The sequence below is a fragment of the Ailuropoda melanoleuca genome, chromosome 12 (assembly GCF_002007445.2).
Source record: "Ailuropoda melanoleuca isolate Jingjing chromosome 12, ASM200744v2, whole genome shotgun sequence".
In the NCBI taxonomy this organism is placed as follows: domain Eukaryota; kingdom Metazoa; phylum Chordata; class Mammalia; order Carnivora; family Ursidae; genus Ailuropoda; species Ailuropoda melanoleuca.
Window position 1 is genome coordinate 35,143,642 of NC_048229.1, and position 14,889 is coordinate 35,158,530.

The following is a 14,889-nucleotide window of genomic DNA, read 5'->3' on the forward strand; positions in this document are numbered from 1 at the left end:
CCCTCCAGGTGGTGGTGGGTGTGGGAAGCGGCACCCCATCCCAACTCTGGGCAGGGACAACTAACTCCAAAAGGTGCACACACAGGGACACTCAAGCAGCCACCAGGAGTGAGTGCTGGTTGTCCCAGTCTACCTCCTTCAGAGAAGAAGCCACCTGCCCCTCCTGCTTTGTTCCAGCAAGGGACAGAGTGCCACCTCTGCAGCCCAGGCCCCAGCTGGGGCCACCGCTTCACTTCAACAGCCACTCCTTTCGGTTTCTCATCTTACTGAGAATTGCAAAGACAGGATGCGGGGGGAAGGGCAAGAACCTCCAGGTCCCCGCCCCACCCAACCACCAGCCCAGCTGGGGCACAGGGCCCGCTAGGGGTAGAACTACTTGAATTGGGAAGGCTGGGCCTCAGGCTTTAGTGGCTATTGGTGCCACAGCCCCCCCACCCCGCGGCACCCTCCCCCTTTCACGAGGGAGGAAGCGCCACGCAGTACTCCTTCCCTATGCCCCCCAATGGAAGGGGAACGGACAGTAAAGAGAGACCCGGACCAGGATTACGAATGAGGCAATTTATTAACCCAGCATTTGTTCTAATGCTTCTTGTTGGCAGCTGCCACCTGCGGGAAAAGATGGGAAAGTAATTAAGCTCAGCCGTGGGGTCTGTGTTCGGGCACTTCAGAGCAGCTATCCACTCGCCGAGAGACACCAGGCAACTGGACTTGTGGCCTGACATGTGTTCATCCAATCTGATCCCTACATCCTCAGGCACTTCCCCATTTTACACTGTCAACTGGAACTCGAGGATAGGAAGTGGGATTCTAACACTCATTGCCCTATCACCCACACTGATGTCCGTGCCAGACTCTGCCCTGCCCTGGGAGAGTTCACCGGCTCCTTCCAGGCCAGCCCCGGACTCCCAGGGGGCTTATACCTTTTATTCTTCTTTGCTCCTTGACTAAGTGACTAAGCCCCCTCCAAAGCTCCTGGGAGGCCTGAGTCAATGATACAGAGAGAAGAAAACCAACAATGGGTTCATGGCCGGCCCTGGGGGCTCCCGCTGCTGTAGCTCACTGAACCCTCACTACCAACCACCCTCTGAAGCTGGCAAGAGGAGACCGCTCTAGAGACGGGGGGACTGGCTTCAGGCAAACAGACTCTGCCCCAAGGTATCCAGCCAGCCAGTCATCCGGAGACCCGAGTTCTGAGCTGGCTTGCCTACCCCCTTCCCACAGCCACCCCATCTGGTGCTCAGCAAGCATGAAGAATAGGAGGAAACAGTGCAGCCAGAATCCTAAGAAGGCTGACTTGGGAAGAGGGAGTTGTGTGTGCAGAACATGCCCCGCATGAGAAACAAACCCAGCCGCACCCAAAGCCTGGGGTCCCTTCACCCCGGCACCCACATTTCCAATCAGCTCTAGCAGGAAATCAGTCAGAAATGTTCTTTCTTCTGCACTCCTCCACCCCCAGGGCAGGAAATGCTGATTTAACAAAGCCCAGGCTGAGAATTCCCAGGTAGTGACTAGGGGGACCCAGCCCCAGCCCACACCCAGGCCTCACCTGTCCGGCGATTCTGTCCAGATCTCTTTGTCCCTGAGGTGTCAGTTTGCGGCCCCTGTGGGAGAAGGGTCACACAGTCCCCCATGAGTGCAGGCTCTCAGCCCTGTCGCTGCCAGGCCCCTCCTGGAGGTGAGCTGGGCTTCCCAAGAAGGCACCTGGCCATGGGAACACATGACACCAGCCAAGTCCCACTGAGGGCCCAGTTGGCTGCATTCTAACGAGCTGGGGGCAGGAGTGGGAGCCCCCGAGAGCTGCTGGGGTGTCGTTTGTGCAAGCATTAGATCAAAAGCCCCGAAAAATCAATTGGGAAAAGTTAACGAGCAGGCTAATGAAAGCGGACAGTCGCTAAATTACCTTCCCGGAGCTCGGGGTAGTCAGCCAGAGAGGTCGGGGTGAGCCCCTCACTGTTCGTTTTTCTGCAGAATTCCCTGACCGCCTGAGGGGCAGCTGCAGACCGTGCAGGACAGACCTGGCACCTTTCCACCCAGAGGAAGGATGGCTCCAGACAACTTCATTACAGGTGATATGACCCCAAGTCTCCGCAACACCCCCGTTCCCAGCCATCTCCCCGCCCCTGCTTACCCATCTTGGTCCTTTTCCACCATTTTCAGCCCCTCTAGGGCTTGGAGGACCCTGCGGGCCACGCTCTTGGAGCCTCTACTGAAGTGGCTGGGCATGACCCCGTTTCTCTGACGTCCCCCGTAGATCTTGGTCATGGAGCCGACCCCAGCGCCGCCCCGGAGGTACAAGTGCCGTGCTGTGGAAGCTAGGCGGGGCATGCAGATGTGAGTACTCTTCTCAAGCAGAGAAGACTCCTCTGCACAGGGTAGGCAGGCTGAGGGAAGGGCCTTGCTCGATTCACACATATGTCAATTCTGTGTGTGCGTGGCCACTAATTCTTCCCACTGTATAGCCTGGGGAAACTGAGAACACACACCAAGACCCAGTACCAGGCCCCACAGCTAAGCTTCCCCACACCCGGGGCCCAGCCTGGGAGACTGGAGGGCCTGCCACAGCTGTGCTGCCATGAGATAGGACTCTGTCCTGTGGGTAGAGTCCAGCAGGTGCTTAAGCCATGACTGTCAATCTCCACATGCCCAGGCCTGAGGGGCAGGAGGGTATGAGAAGGGCCAGGCGGCCACCTGGGTGCAGCTCCGAGCCCCCCAGCCCCGGAGGACTCAGGGTGAGAGGAGACACCCCATGCATCTTGGAATGGGTATCCCCCCTCTGTGGACACAGGGTTCTCAGCCCTAGCCTGGCTCGGGCAAGTCCCCGGTCCCTCACTGTTTGTTCAACAGGACCACTTCTCCACTGGGCCCTGTGCCATCTGCTTGGCATTCTCTCCCCCAAGGCAGTAAGTTGGTCTCAGGCCCCGGCCTGATGGTATGGCCTTGGCGAGTCACTCATCCTCATCTGAGAGCCAGGGGTCACAGTCCCTCAGAGGAGCGTGGCTGTGAGCACCGCAGGTGTCTCGTGCTGTTCTCCTTCACAGAAAAGAAACGGGCTCCGGAGGGTACTCACTGGCCTCCTTTCACACAGCTCTGAGGGACAGTCCCTCCAGAGTGGTCTGGCTTTCTACCTCAGGGGGCCACTGAGATGTGAAATGAATTAGGGCCTGATACAGGGACGCTAGGTTATTCTAGGGCCCCCGGAGCCCAGCACGTAAGGTTTAGTTCTGCAGATCAGAGGGGGAACCAGGACTCACTCCATCAGTAACTACTTACTCCTAGGAGCCAGGCCATGTCCCTGACCCTCCAGCGTTGCCAGCTTGGGGTGGGGGTGAAGTGAGGACTCCTCCCCTCTGCCTGTCCCTCCCAGAGTAGTTCTTCCACACCACTTGTCCCCAGCCCCCTCCACCCCTGTAAGATGGTCTCCAGATACAGCCATGGGCTTCTGGGGGCCACGGCACAGCCGAAACCCTCTTCACCTATCAGGACCACCGTACAACCGCTCCTGTTTCACTGTTTCCAGCCTCTGCTCATTTTAAAACCCTTCTCCTTGGTTCTTCCTACCCCCACTATACCCCTCACCTTAGCCCCCAAGACCAAAACTCCCCTTCCAGTGACATCACTGGAGAACCCCAGAGTTTAAGGCCAGCTCGCATGCCCAACAGCTACCAACCTTCCTCCTGAGCGCGTTCCAGGCCATGCTCGAACCGGGGTGGAGACCTGCTCTCCCACCTGGGCTGTACGCAGGGCTGGGGAGAGCAGACAGCCTCACAAAGGGGGTGAGATGAATACTCCTAGACATGCAGACACCCAGGAGAGGCCTGGCCAAGATAGGAGCAACGCTCGCCCAGTCCTGGTCTGGGCTCTGTATAAAAAGGGGTGGCCAACCCCTGAGCTGTCTGGTAACCCAGGGTCTGAATCCCAAAACTGCTCATCAGCTGTGAGAGTGCACCCCCGATTCAGGTGGTGTGGGCCATGGTACCTAAAGGGCAAGACTCCCTTAAAGCCCGAGGAGTGAGTGGCAGAGAATAAGCTCCAGCTAAGGCCAACTATTAGTTTCTTCGAGGAAGGGGTGCTGGGTTGCGTTACAGTTTTCTTTTTTTAAAGCTGCATTAAACTATCCGGTGTGGTGCCAGACATCACAAACTTAGGTGGTTCCCTCACCCAAACCAGCTGATAATTATTTTCCTGACCCATTAGAACGGAAGAGTATTAACTCTACAAACTGAAAGGTACTACAGTCAAAACGAATGAATTCTAGGGGTTCCTGGGTGGCTCAGCTGTTAAGTGTCTGCCTTTGGCTCAGGGCATGATTCCCGAGTTCTGGGATTGAGCCCCACATCAGGCTTCTCCACTAGGAGACTGCTTCTTCCTCTCCTACTCCCTCTGCCTATGTTCCCTCTCTCACTGGCTGTCTCTCTCTGTCAAATAAATAAATAAAATCTTAAAAAAAAATGAATTCTACAAAACACTGACCTGGTTTTCACACACCCTCACCCCCGCTCGAGACCCAGGCTCAATCCCTTTGAAGTGGAGTTGCAACACCATGAATCCAGGCCATCCTAGCTGCTGTTTATGAGGGCCACAGTGAGCCAGGTGTTGTCACAAATGGATTCTCCTTAAGTCCTTCTAAAGGCTTTCCACTGCGCTCCTCTTGGGAAATCCTGTCCCTAGTGACCAGGAGTCACTCTACACCCCCAACTGTAAAGGACGACCAGCAGCATGCCCCACGCACTGAACCACCAGGTGGAGGAGGGGGCACTGGAGCACCTGGCAGATCAAGGAAGTTGCACAAGTGTCTGCACCTCAGTATCCCAACAGCTGGTTTTAAGTTCAGGTCCGTGATCCCATCCTGGCCTACTGAGTCACCAAATTGGGATAGGAAGCCTCCCAGATACATCATGCCCTCCCTCAATCCTTCTCTGTCAAGCTTCTAAGGACAGAATCACTTTCCCGACCTTGTCAACCCTTAACTTGTCCGTGCACAGTCTCCAAGGCCTTGATCCTGCCCATAACACAGCCGGAGTCAGAGAGGACCAGGTTCCATCCTACAGCGAACCACATTCAGATGTCCCAATTCAGCAGTTTCTTGCTGACAAAACACAATGGATTCTCACCTCCCTCCCAAGCAGAACCTTCTGAGAATTGAGAGGTCAAGAGACTTGCCCATGGCCACACTGCAACACCCCCTTCACAAAAGCCTACAGTGATCTTTCCTTGACGCTGCCTCTGCTTAGAGCAGCTCCTAACAGAGGTTCTTTCTAGCCCTACCTCACCCTTTGCCCTGTACCATCTGTCTTGTTTTTATCGTCCCCCATCAGACATCAAAACCATGGTCAATCCATGATGGCTCCTACACGCCTCCAGAAGTCAATCCCCACACCACCTACTGCCAGAGCTCAGCCTCCCAGGATAGGCCAACTGCCCTACTGTGTTTTGGTTCCAGACCCCCCGAGGGGACAAGAGACCAAGGCCCCATGATCCAGAGAAGGAAAAAAAAAGCAAATACAGCCTTTTTTTGGAGTTAGCCGCCTGCGCCCTCCCAGGGTCACTTCACCTGTCTGCAACTCCATTTCCTCTCTGCTAATGGCGTATCTCCTATGACTAGTCCAGACTATGAGCTAACCCGAACTAGGTCCTGGGAGCACTCCAGGCTGGCGAACTTCTCCTGTAGAGGGTCAAAGTCAATATTTTCAGTTTTGTAGGCCATGTGGTCTGTCACAACTGCAACTCTGCCTCTCATATGGCTGTAAACAAATAGGAATGGTGGTGGCAGCTGGGCAAGTGAGGTCAAAAAAGGAGTTTGGGGGGCAAGTGGTTGACTCAGTTGGTTAGGGGTCTCCCTTTGGCTCCAGTCGTGATCCTGGGGTCCTGGGATTGAGCCGCACATCAGCCTGCATCTCCCTCTCCCTGCTTTTGTGTTCTAATAAATAAATAAAAAGGTCTTAAAAAAAAGAAGATTTGGGAACCTTGAGGGAGGGAGGCCAGGTGGGCAGGTAGAGGACGCACTCAGTGTGAGTTGTCAGAGAAGGGGCCACAGTCACAGTAAGACTCATCTGTATTGCCCAGAGTCTTTATCTAATTTCCCGTTAATCTTTCCCCATCTACAAAAATATAAAATATGAAATGCAGCCAAGGAAGAGAGCTGGAGCCCCCCACCCAAGTGATGGCATGGGTGTGGTAGATTGTGGCATCACTAGCTGGCAAGTTACTTGACCTTCCTGAGAACTACCATGAAACAGAAACCACAGTACTATCTGGGAGGTTTTTGATAAGGCAGATTAAGCAAAGTGTGTGTATTTATCTGACCATACAGAAAAAGCTAGAAGAATTTCTCATTTTAGATCCAATGCTGCCTTAACCAATTGATTCTTGGGGCATTGCCGACGAACATTCAGGGCCGGGCAGCCTTGCTTCCCAAGATGGGTGGATGGGGTGGTGGTCTCATTCAGGCTCCATCACTCAAGTGCCAGGGGAAGTCATGTCAGCTTCCCTCCACCAGCCCCATTTTCTTTCTAAAATCACAGCAGCGATTCCCACCATACGCCACCCACCCTACCCACATGAGAGTTGACCGTTTCATCCCCAGGAGTCTGAATTAGAGTGGATCTCATGACGTTCCATGCATGAGTGCACCACAATCTACGAAATGCTTCGTGTTCCAAAGTGGCACGGCAACTTGTACCAAGGCCAACTCTTTTCAAGTTCATCCTAAAGATTTCTCAATTTCCAAACCTTGCTTCCCACCTACTTCCTATCTGGAGAAAAGCTTTGACCAGGATGGAGCCCCTATGTCACAGAGGAAGCTTGAAGGTTACAGAGGCTGAGGGTCCTTAGTGAAGGCCTGTGCAGAGGCTGCCACCTTGAACAACCTCGCACTGACCACCCCCCACAATCCCTAAGTTAGGCCTTTATGGGGTGACAGCTTGGAGAAACTTGAAATGTCAGAGACAGGTGACTATTAGCACTGTGTTATCAGGTGCTACATTTAAGTCATTCCTTCCAAGTTGTCATCACTGTACTAATAAAGAGAGGGGGCTGGCATGGTTACAGGGTGACCATAAGGCCTTCTTTTGGGCATTTGGGACTTACTAACATTTAGAGCAAGGAGTACCTGGCCAGACTCCAACCTCTTAGGAATAACTTACTAGAGAGACAAGGAAAAAGCTAGCCTGATGATCTGAATAAAAACAAGACAGCTGACTTTTCTTGAAGATTACTCTGCCACAGATATACTTTATAGCATTTTAACAATCATAAGCTCATTTGATTCCCACTACAATCCTGCCATGGTACAATCATTAGCCCCATTTTAGAGAGAACCACAAGAAGCACAAGCAGATGGAGGTCACACAGTTAAGCGATAGAGAAGAATGTGAGTCTAGACCCCAGGAACATAGAAAGATAAACACCTCCCTTTAAAACACACCACCTTTAAGTAAAATATGAACACTCATTTGACCCTCGGTTTCCCTGGAGGCTCAGAGGTCCTCACATACACCTCTTACAAACAAAGAAACAGATTGAGAACGTGAAGTTATCGTCACACAAGCATGCAGGGACAGTCTGAGGTTTCTCCTCTCACACTATAGGACAACTCTAATTTAAAAAGTTTCACCTCTCTTGCGATCTTGGGCTCACAGAGAGAATGAGGAGGTATGGTGCGTGCCAGAGGTCACCCAGGCCCCCACTACCCAGACAGAGGGCCCAGTTCCTCACCAGCTCGTGTGTAGAACCAGTTCTCATCGTAGGGAGCAAGCTCTTTATGCTTGGCCAGCTTGACAGTGTCCACCCATTCAGGGACTTTCAGCTTCCCAGACCTGGGACCAACAGTGACAAAGGTACGATTCAGGAGTCTCCACAAACTCCACCTCCCAAATCCCCTCTGCTCAGCACAAATGTAGGTTAACAGAAGCCCCATGTGTCCTACAATACAAAACGTTTGCAACCCAACTACAGGCCAAACCCAGGCCTCATGCAGACAAGCAGACTGCACACTGAGACCTCACACAAGCGCCCCCCCCACCCCGCGCCGGTCCACCAGGGGAGAGAAACAACGTCTGGTGAGGCCAGGCAAGGACCACAGCCTCCATCCGCCGTGAAGCCCCGGTTCCCACACTCACTTTTTGAGGAAGGCTGCCAGAGCTCTGACGAACTCCTGCTGGTTCACGTCTTTTACAGTAACTCCAGGCATCTGAGAGAGAGCAAGCGTGTGAGTTCAGGACCCATACGGACGACTGACAGGGGCCGAGACCTCGCCCCCATGTGACCGAAACCAACGCACTCCCATTACTTCCCAAGGCCCCGCTTCGGAACTGGGCCCTAAAGTCCCCACCGCCTGTGGGTGCTCGAGTTTACCGCCGCTCACGGTCTCTGCGGGTCGCACGAGCACGACCTGACGCCGTTGCGAAAACGCTAGAAAACCCCAGCCCCCGATTCGGGGGCGCCCCTCGCATCCACGCCGCCCACCTGGCCCAGTCTTGGTTCCCGGACCGTGCCGACCAGGCATGTCCGGGCCTGCCGCTCGCACGTGGCTGCAGCTCCAGGGGGCGGGGCAGCCCCACGCAGTCGCCCCGGAGCCCCCAGACACGCGCTCCCGGCTGGGGAGTCGGACCCTGACGCCGCGCGCCCAGCCCGTACCGGAGCGCCCGCCTTACCGTGCGGCCTCCGCGCTGCCAGCCAGGGGAAAGGGAGCAACGGGGTTTCCCGGGCGCACAAGTCGGGCGTCTAGTCTCGCGAGAGGTCCGAATGCTCGCGAGACCAGGGCCACAAGAGCAGCCCCGCCTCTCTCAGGGCAAACGTAGCTTCGTTACGGCGGAGATGGGAGGGTGTGCGGTGAGGAAGCGGGCTAGCAAAGGGAAAAGCCAAGGGCAAGGAGAGAGAGGCGTGCTTCCTCCCCGCTCTTTCTTCTCCCGGAGCGAAATAGAGCTCCCATCCTGAGCTGGGGGTGTGTATGGGGCTTCGTTTGCGTCGATCGTGGCGGAAGCAACAGCGGCGGAGGGGACCGTGGTGGCGGAAGTTGTGGGACATTCGGGTGGGCAGGAGAAGGACCCGGGCACCGCCCGCACCCCCGTGGGGCGACCCCCTCTCTGGGTGGAAGTGGCTTTTCGGGCCGGAAGTGGTGGTAGTAAGGGCGGAACTGTGATGGGGAACGCAGCGGCGGAGCAAGGAGGAAATGTGTTCGACCACCAGTCCTCGCGAGAGCGGGGCAGACGGACCACCCCTGTTAGGGCGGAAACTGCTTCATCACGGCCCAGGCGACCGCAGTGGGAATGAGGCACGGCAGGCGGGGAGGAGACCCAGGCAGGGACAAAGGAGACGGAGGCGGGACCTTAGGGGAAGTTGGTGCAGCTCTGCCTCCTAGTGCCTGAATCTATTCGCTCAGCGCTTCGGGTTTATTTTGCCCACTTAATCTGTCCACCTCACTACCCTGTGCGGGTCCAGGGTGTCCACTTGCCCTTTCAACGCTTCAGTCTCTCCGTTAAGAAAAAGAAAATACAATTTATTTTTTTATTATTTTTTTTTATTATTTATTTATTTGACAGAGATAGAGACAGCCAGCGAGAGAGGAAACACAAGCAGGGGGAGTGGGAGAGGAAGAAGCTGGCTCATAGCGAAGAGCCTGATGTGGGGCTCGATCCCATAATGCCCTGAGCCGAAGGCAGACGCCCAACCGCTGTGCCACCCAGGCGCCCCAAGAAAATACAATTTAAATGGATACCGAAATCCCGTTTGTTTGCCCCCAGTAAGTGACTGGTCCTGTACATGGTGCATCAAATTAATTCTATCAGCAAATATTTGTGTGCCTACTCTGTGCCAGGCACAGATAAACGTTATGTGGTATTACATGAGTAATCTAGTTTAATCCTTGTCAGGTCCAACAACCAAAAACAGAAGGGACACCCTTGTCCAATAAAATTGTTAAATTGCCGCAAAAAGGAGACATTTAAATGCGTGTGGTTATTAGATTGAAAAGACAGTTTAAACCATCAGAGCAGGGGCGCCTGGGTGGTGCAGAGGTTAAGCGTCTGCCTTTGGCTCAGGGCGTGATCCCGGCGTTATGGGACCGAGCCCCACATCAGGCTCCTCCGCTATGAACCTGCTTCTTCCTCTCCCACTCCCCCTGCTTGTGTTCCCTCTCTCGCTGGCTGTTTCTATCTCTGTCGAATAAATAAATAAAATCTTTTAAAAAAAAATCAGAGCAAATAATATTAATTCTTCCACAGTGAGATATTGTGTATGCAAAATGCCTTAGTTATTAATAAGCCAATATGTTATACCAATATCTGTTAAAAAATTTAAACCAACTGTTTTAGTTGGTTCAGGCTGCTATAACAAAATACCATAGACAGTGGCTTATAAACAACAGAAATTTATTTCTCTTAGTTCTGGAGGCTGGGGAAGTCCAAAATCAAGGTGCCAGCAGACAGCTTCCTGGTTCATAGACATCTTTTTGCCATATCCTCACATGGCAGAAAGGTGAGTGAGGGAGCTCTTTGGGGAACATTTTATTAGGGCACTAATCCCTTCCAAAGACACCACCTCCATATGCCATCACAAGTGGAAATTAGGTTTCAATATAGGAGTTTTGGGGGGTGACACAAACATTCAGTCTAGAACATAAACCATGCTTCCAGCATGATAACATCGTGTATTTAGGTTCATGCAGAATGTTGTTGAAATCTATTTCACCCTTGGGAATAGTTTTAGTATCTCAGATTCCCCACCCCCTGAATCAACATATGTGTGTTTGAATATGTAAGTTGTATGCATGTGTGACTATAAACATCCGTATACTTGGGTAATTTATATTCACTTTTTATACATTTTTGATGTACTTTAAAAAAATATTTTATTTATTTGCCAGAGAGAGAGCACAAGCAGGGAGAGCAGCAGGCAGAAGCAGAAGCAGGCTCCCTGCTGAGCAGGGAGCCCCTTGAGGAACTCAGTCCCAGGACCCTGAGATCATGACCTGAGCCAAAGGCAGATGATTAACCCACTGAGCCACCCAGCCATCCCTTGATGTGCATTTCTAATATCAGTGCTGAATCATTTAAGCTTAATTCACTTGAGTCAATTTACTAAATATTTTTTTTAAAGGAAGATGTCTCCAGAGGAACTGTGTAGTGTGCCTCACCAAACAAAGGAAGACATGGGGTTAATACAGGTTTTGGGGAAGAATGAAGGTTAGGTAAAATTTATGTTAAGCAGAGCTTTGATGGACTCAGGGCAAAGCAGATCCTACGTAACGGAGTCAACATCATGCCCGGGCTGAGAAGCAGACACAGGGTCCTATTTCTTCAGAAATTATAGGGTTAAGATAAACGTGCAATGTTATCTCCAGAAATCCCTCCTCTGAAACTCTGTAACTGGGTTGGAAATCATGCCTGCTTCTCTATGTTTAAGTGACCCTCTAGGCAAGAGTGAGATGTCCCCTCTCACTACTACTATGATTTCAAAGAGCAAACCTTCTGACAGTCTATGGTTTTAGATAACATGGTTTCTCAGTACTATGTCCTTGGTGTTAATTTTTACAGGTTCATAATCTTAACAACTCTGTAAGGTAGTTACAAACCAGGCAACTGAGTTTTAGAGTATCAGGTTGCTTGACAAAGCTCAAGTAAGGGTAAAGCCTGAGCTGGGATTTGAATCCACAACTGGTGACTCTCCAACTTTTTTTTCCCATAGCTCTATAGACAGAGAATTTAAAAATGATTAGAAGTTGTGGTACATCTAGATAATAGAATGCTATTCAGTGCGAAAAAGAAAGGAACTATCAGGACGTGAAAAGATAGAGCAAACTTAGATGCACATTACTAAGTGAAAAAAGGCAATCTGAAAAGGCATACTGTAGGATTCCAACTATATGACATTCTGGGAAAAACCAAAATTATGGAAACAGTAAAAAGGTCATTGGTTGCCAGTTGGTGGGGGTATGATGATTAATAGGTGGAGCACAGAGAAATCTTAGGACAGTGAAACTATTTTGTGTGATATGGGTGCGTATGGTGGCTCAGTTGGTTAAGCATCTGCCTTCCACTCAGGTCATGATTCCAGGGTCTTGGGATCGAGTCCTGCATTGGGCTCCCTGCTCAGTGAGGAGCCTGCTTCTTCCTGTCCCTGCTTGTGCTCTGTCTCTCTGTCAAATAAACAAATACAATCTTAAAAAACAAAACTATTCTGTGTGATACCATTAGGTAGATACATGTCATTATGTTTGTCCAAACCCATAAAATGTACAATTTTGTACACTGGTACATAAAATGCACAAATAAGAGTGAACCCTAATGTAAACTATGGACTTTAGGTGGTAATGACACATCAATGTAGGCTGATCAACTTTAACAAATGTACCACTCTGGTGGGGGATGTTGATAGTGGGGGAGTCTGTGCTTGTGTGGGGGCAGGGAGACCATGGGAACACTTACATTCTGCTCAGTTTTGCTGTGAAAAACTGCTCTAAAATATAAACTCTGTTTTAAAAAATGGTTTGAGGACAGGAAGTTCTTAATTGTTCATATTGTGGTAAGGGGAGAGGCAGCATTAGAGTTAACTTTGTAGGAAAAAAATAAATCCAAAGGAATCAGACAGAACGTGTTTAGTTATTTCTTGAGTTCCCAGAGACGAACTGAACACAGGCCCTGTGCCCTGAGACTACTTATTCTTGGAGGGGGAGACATAGATGCACAGAGCCAGGGGCTGCTCAGGTGATCAGGCCTGTGAATGTAGAACGTAGGGAACTCTGCCTGAGGAGCTTCTGGGAGACATTAAGTCAGATTCCCCCAAAGAGGGAATCTTGCATTTGGGAAGAGCTCAGGATCTCATGAGGGCCTATGGAGGGTATGGGTTACAGGGCTGTGTCTATGAGAACATGTGTTGGGGGCCGCGGAGCCAGCTATACAATGGGACCCCGGTGGGGGTGGGCTGCAGAATGAGGCCTACATGGATCATGTAATGAGGGTCTGAGTCAAAACTAGATAGGGATGGGGATGGGTGGTGTGATGTTGGCTCTACACTGGGCAAGGAGTGTGGTCTGGAGTGGACCAGGTTGACTGGAGTGAAGGGAGCATTGATTGCCAAAGGGGAGAATGTGAAATGAGCTTCTGAAGTTATAAGTGGGTGACTGGTGGGTTAGGGAAATCCCGTTTGGAGAGAGGGATGGTGCTTCAAATCTGAAACCTCATGGATTATTTCTGCAGAAGGTGGGGATGGTACACTAAAGAACTTGAGAAGGGGGATGATTTACTCATTACCTATTGGACCTGGGCAGCACCTTTCCTCACCCTGCCATGGGAAATGGGACAGAGAGTGGCACATGAAACAGTGCTCACAGTCCATTGACTGTCATCTCCAAGGGCTGGTCAGACGCCAGGAGCCCACTGGCTCCTACGACCACAGATGAAGCCTGTGGCACCCAAAGAGGCAGTGACATAGGAGCCCAACCAGTTCTTACATCTGCCCTTTTGCCCAAGGCTCACCTCTGCAGAGCCTGAACCCTCTCCCTCAGGCACTAGTGGGAAAGCTCTAAGGAAATGACAGACCGAGTAGTCAGTATTATGAAAAGCCCTGCAGGTCTGGCTGGAAGGGGAGGTGGGCTGCTGAGAAGTGAGAAGGGTCTGGAAAGAGGGGCCTGCCCCTAGCTCCTTGGCCCAGTCCTCATCTCTTTTCCCATCTTCTCATGTCATCCTTTAACCCCAAATTATACTTTCTCTTTTACTCTTCCCAGCTGTGTGACCTTGCTGTACTGGGGCCTTTGTTCAGCCATAAGTAGCAGGGTCTCAGCCATGTTTCATGTTGCAAATCTCCTCTGTGACCATGTGGACTTGGTCGTCTGTCACTTGGGAGAGCATGGCATGGCAAATGTACTAAGGGGCAATCATATATCTAAGTTATAACAAGGGGAGGGAAGGAAGTGTGAAGCGGACTTTCCTCCTTTAATTATTTTGCACTGAGTCCTGAGAAGTGTTGCATGCAGATTTGTTACTCTGTAATGTTAGGAAGTAGAAGCAGCCTACCTTCTCAAGGCCCCAGACACCAAGAAACAAGCTGTGACTGAATGCCATCACCAGCCATCATCCTGAATAAAAAGAAGGGTGTAAGGGGGCTCCTGGGTGGCTCAGTGGGTTAAGCATCTGCCTTTGGCTCAGGTCATGATCCTAGGGTCGTGGAATCAAGCCCTGTGTCCTGAGGAGCCTGCTTCTCCCTCTTTCTCTGCCCTTCATATGTGTGGAATGGTTCAAGGAGCACTTGACAGCAGGGGACTATGAAACAAATGCAGGTAAGATCTGATTATCACTTAAGGATACCTTGAGTAGAAAACTAAAAGGCTTTTTGAAAAACCCTTGGGTTCATGCCTGTCCCCTGGAGTCCTGAATCTTTCATTCTGTTTTGTAAAAATTACCTACTAATTGATTTGGGACTTGACAAGAAGAGGGAAACTTCCCTCTATATTTGCCTAGAAATTTTCCCTAAAATAGCTGGGCAAGTCACTTTCTCTCTTTAAACTTGTTCTTTGTTTGTAAAATGGGAGTAAGCATGCATGGTTTACAGGGTTGCTGCGAGGATATATGTGAATCACATACAGTGGGGTACTCAATAAATGGTAATAATGGTCTCTTACCTTTTGTAGGTCCTTCAAAACTTAGACACATAAATCCCCCTAGTTCAGGAAAAACTCTTGGTAAAGGCTAACTTGATTCTTCCTATTCTTATTGGCCTCAGTTTCCCCATTTGAAAAATGTTACATTAGGTTAGCGTTAAATTGGCATTCCATTGGCCAACGCTGGCCTGAAGATAATGTTTTGTTTGGCTCACATAGGATTTAAAGAAGAAAACTGAGCCATCATTTGAAAATTAAGATTTCTATATAGAAATTCAGTTTTCCAGCTTCTCTCG

The 14,889-nt window shown here is 50.9% G+C and overlaps 1 protein-coding gene across 4 annotated transcripts; it reads right to left on the minus strand.

Moving 5' to 3' along the window:
• Positions 1–543: 543 nt before the first annotated feature.
• On the minus strand, positions 544–8,804 carry RPS19 (ribosomal protein S19). Of its 4 annotated transcripts, none has more exons than XM_011230689.3 (6): positions 8,652–8,799; positions 8,118–8,188; positions 7,714–7,814; positions 2,129–2,312; positions 1,547–1,601; positions 544–606 (listed from the first exon to the last, which is right to left on the minus strand). In XM_011230689.3, the coding sequence occupies exons 2-6, from the start codon at positions 8,186–8,188 to the stop codon at positions 580–582; spliced, it is 438 nt and encodes a 145-aa protein (XP_011228991.2). In that variant the 5' UTR covers positions 8,652–8,799; the 3' UTR covers positions 544–579. The 4 variants fall into 4 exon arrangements, with proteins under 4 accessions (XP_011228991.2, NP_001291797.1, XP_034528196.1 ...); XM_034672305.1 differs by lacking the exon at positions 544–606 and adding an exon at positions 1,901–2,022 and having other exon boundaries at positions 1,601–1,701; positions 8,652–8,804; XM_034672306.1 differs by lacking the exons at positions 544–606; positions 8,652–8,799 and adding exons at positions 1,901–2,022; positions 8,464–8,546 and having other exon boundaries at positions 1,601–1,701.
• Positions 8,805–14,889: the final 6,085 nt, after the last annotated feature.

What these genes read in the sequence shown, in the direction of transcription:
- RPS19 (XM_034672305.1), bottom strand. Translation starts at nt 8,188, where the DNA reads ATGCCTGGAGTTACTGTAAAAGACGTGAACCAGCAGGAGTTCGTCAGA. An exon ending in CTGGTTCTACACACGAGCTG is followed by an intron (nt 2,313 to 7,713) that starts GTGAGGAACTGG and finishes TGCCCCGCCTAG; the next exon opens with CTTCCACAGCACGGCACTTG. An exon ending in CTACCCCGAGCTCCGGGAAG is followed by an intron (nt 1,702 to 1,900) that starts GTAATTTAGCGA and finishes TCCCATGGCCAG; the next exon opens with GTGCCTTCTTGGGAAGCCCA.